Consider the following 6,935-nt stretch of genomic DNA (forward strand, 5'->3'; position numbering starts at 1 on the left):
CACTATGGAAACAGCAGATCCAAGAAGAATCCCAACTGAATGATCACATCGAATAAATTCTACCAGCAATTACAGGAGATCTGTTTCTTGAAACAGCTAAAAGGACCCAAAACAAACTCAACTCTACAATTAACTCAGAGGAATCCCAACTAAATGATCACAATGACCAAGCTCAACCCACAATTAAGTAAGATCCACAAAAAGAAAACAACTAAAAAGACCCCACCCAACCCCACCCCCCCACCCCAAAAAAAAAACACCTAATGATCACTTACTTTATCACGCAGATCCACCACTTTCAGATCACCAAATCAAGAAAAATCCCGAATCACAATAGTTAATTCCACTAGCAAGTACTCAAAACCCCAACAACGGAAACAGCTACAAACACTCAAAACAAGCTGAATCACACTTCATTTTGACTTTTGATCAAGTAAAAAACACTCAAAATAAAGGCAAAACACACGATCTTCTCACAAAGTACTAAGAAGGGCAGCTAGTGATCACTTCCTTTATCACTTAGATCCACCATCTTAGATAACAATGAGTAAACTTCACCAGCAATTAAGCAAACCCCATTTAACAAAATAGCTAAAATGAGCTCAATCACACTTAGATTTTCTAACTTGATCAAGTAAGTAACAACAATCAAATCTTTAAACCTACACAATGACCCAAAGTAAAACACAATAAGAAAAATTCACCAGCAATTACTCGATACCCATTTAAGGGAACATCTAAAATAACCCAAAACAAGCTGAATCACACTCACATTTTTGACCTTAATCAAGTAAACAAAAAAAGGACAAGAATCAAGATAAAGATAACTAGCTAGTGATTCTCACTTACTTTGTCACTTGGATCCACCATTCCAGAATCCCAAACTGAATGTGTTAACTTCACCAGCAAATCTCACAAACTGAATGATCACAATGGTCAAATTTCACCAGTAATTACTCAAGACCCACTAGAGTAAACAGCTAAAAATGACCCAAACAAGCTTAATCACACTTAATTTTTTAAGTTAATCAACCAAAAAATCTCAAAAATAACTCGATTTTTGAGCTTAATCAACCAAAAAAACTCGAAAATAACTCGATTTTTGAGCTTAATCAACCGAAAAAACTCGAAAATAACTCGATTTTTGGTATTAATCAACCAAAAACACTCAATTTATTGAGCTTTGATTAAGTGAAAAAGAAAAACCAATATTGAAAGAACTCAAATAAAAGAGGCGGAAAAATAAAATGAACGGGTTGATTATAAAGGAGTGTACGGAAACCCTAGGCGCGCGGGAGTGTGAAATGACAAAAGTGCCCTTCATTTGAGAAACTTAGATTTTATTTTTTTTACCCGCCAAAAGAGAAAATGGCGCCATTACAATATTTGGTTTTTGTATTTTGGGGGAATTCAGGTAAATTCTTCTTTGTTGTTTGACACTTTATTTAAAAATTAATGAAATTTAATCACCATATTATATTAACCAATAGTTTGACCATCAGAATTTTTTTTGAAAAATTATTTTACTTTACTGAAAGAAGTGAAAATAATAATGTTGAGAGAAGTGTACATTATCCTCCTGAACTTGTCATGTTTTATTCATGGTATACCTGAACTTTGACTTGTCTTAAGTACCCTCCAAACTTGATTTTTAGTAAGCCGCGTGGCCCTTTTTTACTGACATGGCAAAATGTTTGGTTTCATAGTTCATCACGCACGTCATGGAGTGATTTTTCGGTCAAATCGACATTTTTAACGTTTAAAAAATGAAAAAAAAATATATTTTTCTTGAATTTTTTTCAAAAAATTCAACTATCCCTCTACCTATTTAACTTTCAATCTAAAAAAAAAAAATCATTCTATCACTTCTACTTTATCTACTTATTTTTAACTGTATAATTATAATAGAAGACTTGTTTGTACATGTGGGTCTCCTCCAATTGTAAGAATTTCATGGTAGGATAACAATTTCAAACGTAGATTCCTAAGTTGTATGCATTATGGTGTGTGTAGTTATATTGGTTAACGATTTTTAGTCATTTGATTTTCGATTTAACCAATAAAAAAAACTCATAAAATAGAAAACGTAGTAAATAACATGAAAAAAAATCCATATATATATATATGGGGTGTAAAATAATAATTTAGCATAAACTTATTGGGTTATCGGTTTACCCAATCACCCAATAAAAAGTATCAAAATCAAATTAATGACCTAATAATTTTTTTTGACAAATTTATTTAAAAAATCGTTAATCCAATAACCATAAATTAATAACATTTTTATCGGTTCAATTTTTGTAACATCTAACTTAAATTATGATTTCTTACTCCATTAATTATAATAAGAAACGTATTTATGCATGTGAGTCTTCTCAAAATTCTAATCGAAACACTTATTGGAAACTACTATGAAACACTAACCGAAAAAAAAAATTTCATATTTTTAACACACAAAAAAAAATATAAATTTATAGATAATAGCTTACTTAATCGACGAAAATTCAACCTTTCACTATTTTAGAGTAGAGGAAAATTGAAAAATATAATTTATTTAGAGAGAAACCGGATAATTAAGGGTATAAGTGAGTTATTTTTAATATAGGATAAATATAAGGGAAGTGAATGGTATTTATCCACGTGGACAGCCACATCAACATTTTTTTCCACATGTCCGCACGTGTAATACGCGTTGTTGATAGTCAACAAAATAGGACCATGCGACTTACTAAAACAATAAATTCGGAGGGGTACTTAGGACAAGTCAAAGTTCAGGTGTACCATGAATAAAACGTGACAAGTTCAGGGGTAATGTATACTTCTCTCTAATAATATTTGATCATAAAAATTATTTTAATTTAGAGAAAATAATATTGTTTTCATTTTTTTGGTCTTATTTTTCTTACAAAATTTTAAAAACAACTTCAATTTATTTATGGATAAACACAGCACAAACTTCAATTTTGATTATGGAAAATTATTATTTTCATGGCCAAGCAGGACCTAAAAGTGGGAAGTTCCATAGTTAAAAGTTAAATTACGAAATTGTCTCTGCAAAATACAAAATAACTATTTTGTTGTGACCACTTAATTAATGATATTTCTCTAATAGCTTACTATTTTAGAGACTAAGGGCCTGTTTGACCATGGATATTTTTTCCTTTTTTCCGAAAATTTTTTCTGAAGTTGAAAATTATGGTGTTTGGCCATAAAATTTTGAAAAACAATTTCGAAATAAAATTTCGAAAATGGAAAATAACTTTTTGTTGTTTTCCATTTTTTTCCACTTCCAATTTTAACTTCCATTATAATTACATATAACGTAATCTTTAAATTTTTACACAAACTCTCTTATTAACTAAATTTCATAATTTTTTTAAAAGATCAAATTTAATAAAATAATTAATTCAAGTGAAAATAATTAATAATTTTCATCAACAAATTTAATAATATATAAAATATATTTATATCTATCAATCATATTTATCAAATTATATTTTTCTCTATTTAATCGATTATTGGATAAACTTATTTAGCTCGTACTTGTGATATTTTTATTCAAATTTTAGAAGAATAACAATCATAATAATTAGTTTGTTGTTAATTATTTTATCAATTGAAGACATATAAATTATTTTCTCAATATTTGGTTGTATGTTAATAGGTAAATTAGTAGTTGAGTGATTTTGATAATTTTTAAAAGTTAAGGGCATAAAATCATATTTAAAAAAGAATTTTCAAAAGTTAAAAAAAAATTTTCAAAAAGATATGACCAAACACAACTCCAACTTCAAAAAAAAGTAATTTTCATGATCAAACGGCTACTAATTAACTAGGAGTACTATTACTATCTGTGATAATTATAGCAGGTTATTAGTATGCAAGTCATTGAGGGATCGTTTGATAGGAGGAATCAAGGATAACTAATTTCAGAATTAATCGATTCACAATTAATTCACTTGAAAATTGTTTAGCGAGTAAATAAAGTGTTGAAGTGAAGACACTTCAATCATAATTTTACCTACTTTTATACCCTCATTACAAATCCAAATATTGTAAGCTCTCATTTTTATCATTCTATATATATACTCATAGTCTCATAGATTTATCGATATCAAGTTCGTAAAAAAAAAAAAAACAAATTTTCATTCGCGATCCCTATTCGCTCAACCAATGCCCGCAGAGTACTACTTTTACCGCCGAAAGTACAACATTTCTCATGAAAACATAGAGCTCATTCGATGTTAATTCAAACTCTCATGGATTTCTTGACATCAAGTTGGTAAAATAGAACAAAATTCTTGTTGGCGAAACTTGATTCGCTTAACCAACCAACAAAGTACTACTTTTACTGCCAAGAGTACCACAACACTTAGCGTTCTTTCTTGCGTTATCCATTTTTGTTCGTCGCTGGTTATAAAACGAGCCACACGAAAGAGCCATCAACAAGAATGCAGCTTGTTCTACTTCTCCCAACTTCCTCTTCTGAGTTGATCTCGATCGTGGTTTCTGCAGAACTTCTTCCCTTCCGAAAGGCAGTAGTTTCTTTTTCAACGAAGAAGAGACTATGTTCTTCACGAAACTAGTGCTTCCGCTATCCTCTTCACCGCTGGTGCTGTTGCTGCTGTTACAACTTTGATTCGGATGTTGTAGTCCACCGATGTTTTTATGTCCGGATGACACTGATTTCTTTGGTTTCTTGTCTTCTTTGTCTAACCCCAGAAGGGCTCTCCTCTTTTTCCGGCTTTTGATACCACATGCGTTGCATAGCGACTGCATTCGCAATGATCATATCATCAAATTTCGAGTACGAATAACCAAAATCACTATACGCAAATGAGATAGTAGTCGTTTTATATTAAACTATTACTGCATCATCCATTTCATATGACATGTTTTCGTTTTCATCTGCTCCAGAGAAAAAAAGAGCCCTTTCAAGATTCGAGAACTCTTTTAACTCTAAAACATCATACTTTACTTCTAACGACGTTATTACAACCAAGAAATATCGAGACATGTTTAAAGAAATGGATGCAACATTGCAGCACCGAGCATAAGTTTGTCCAAAAATTAACTAAAATCACAACAAATAGTAGATATGAACTCAGCAACGACAACATACCTGGCACAGTCCCACAAACAGAGGTTTGAGGAGGGTAGAGTGTACCCGAACCTTACCCCTACCTCAGAGATAGAGAAGTCGCTTCCCATAGTATATATAAACTCACGATTTTAAAAATACAACAGGTTCAACACTAAGAAATCAAATAGTATTAAAATTTGGGTTCGCTTTTGTATGTTTAATATCACAAGATTCTAAGGACAAATGCCTTGCAATCGTTTCATAACTAGTGTTCAAGCCAATTTGAACCAGCATGCCATTCCACGATCTTTCAGGTATTATATAACTTATAATTCTATAACATGATTTATTATTCTTATATATAAAAATTATATCAACATTCAACTTGTGAAGTCCAAAATAATACGATAGTACTAACCTTGGGACCAGCAGGTCCACCTCGCCAAAGAGGTGTTTTTGAGGTACCACAATCAACACAAGTCTTTACGTTACTCTGGCTGGTTTCCGGTGAACTCTTTACGGGAGAAGTTGTTTCACTACTCATTTCATCAGATACTAAACCCTGCAACACAAAGAAACAATTCAAATCAAACACTAATCAACATAGTAGTAAGAATAGTGTAGTTAATCAGACGATCGAAGAAGAATCCCAACTGAATTATTACAATGAGTAAATTTCACCAGCAATTACACGAGACTCATTAAAGGAAACAGCTAAAAAGACCCAAAACAAGCTGAATCACACTTGATTTTTGACCCCGAGCAAGTAAAAGAACACTTGATTTTTGACCTTGATCGAGTAAAAAAAAGACCAAAATTAAACCCCTACAACTCTACGATGAACACAGGAAGATCCAAGAATCTCAACTGAATGATCACAATGAGTAAACTTCATCAACAATTACACGAGACCCACTAAAGGAAACAGCTAAAAAGACCCAAAATAATCTGAATCACACTTGATTTTGACCTCGATCAAGTACAAGACACTTGATTTTTGACCTTGATCGAGTAAATAAAAGACTTAAAATTAAACCCTCACAACTCTTTTGAACACAGGAAGATCCAAGAATCTCGACTGAATGATCACAGTGAGCAAACTTCACCAGCAATACACAAGACCCACCAACGGAAACAGCTAAATTGACCAAAATTAATTGACTCACTTGATTTTGACCTTGATTGAGTAAAAAAAGACTCAAAGTAGACCCTCACAACTATACTATGAACTCAGGAAGATCCAAGAATCTCGACTGAATGATCACAATGAGTACACTTCACCAGCAATTACATGAGACCCACTAAACAAAACAACTACATTGACCCAAAACAAGCTGAATCACACTTGATTTTTGACCTTGATAAAGTAAAAACACACTCACAACTCTACAATGAACTCCGAAGAATCTCAACCGAATGATCACAATGAGCAAACGTCACCAGCAACTACGCAAGACCCACTAAAGGAAACAGCTAAAAAGACCCAAAATACACTGAATTTAGATTTTTAAACTTGATCCAGTGCAAAACTCTCCAAACTCTACAGTGAACACAGAAGAATCTTGATTAAATGATCACAATGAGCAAACTTCACCAACAACTACACAAGACCCACTAAAAGAACAGCTAAAAAGACCCAAAATATGCTGAATCACACTTACATTTTTAACCTTGATCGAGAGCAAAACTCTCCAAACTCTACAGTGAACACAGAAGAATCTTGATTAAATGATCACAATGAGCAATCTTCACCAATAACTACACAAGACCCACTAAAGGAAACAGCTAAAAAGACCCAAAATACACTGAATCACACTTAGATTTTTAAACTTGATTGAGTGCAAAACTCTCC

General features: G+C 32.1%; 1 protein-coding gene across 1 annotated transcript in view; it reads right to left on the reverse strand.

Moving 5' to 3' along the window:
- Window positions 1-4,213: 4,213 nt before the first annotated feature.
- Window positions 4,214-6,935, reverse strand: part of LOC107870229 (GATA transcription factor 15) — a 7,109-nt gene continuing 4,387 nt past the window's right edge. Inside the window, exons 2-3 of the mRNA XM_016716685.2 lie at window positions 5,502-5,645; window positions 4,214-4,773 (exon numbers count right to left, since the gene is read on the reverse strand). Of these exons, the coding sequence (XP_016572171.1) occupies window positions 4,324-4,773; window positions 5,502-5,645 (594 nt within the window). The 3' untranslated portion in view covers window positions 4,214-4,323. The remainder of the gene's footprint in view (window positions 4,774-5,501; window positions 5,646-6,935) is intronic.

Source organism: Capsicum annuum, chromosome 5, assembly GCF_002878395.1.
Source record: "Capsicum annuum cultivar UCD-10X-F1 chromosome 5, UCD10Xv1.1, whole genome shotgun sequence".
Lineage (NCBI taxonomy): Eukaryota > Viridiplantae > Streptophyta > Magnoliopsida > Solanales > Solanaceae > Capsicum > Capsicum annuum.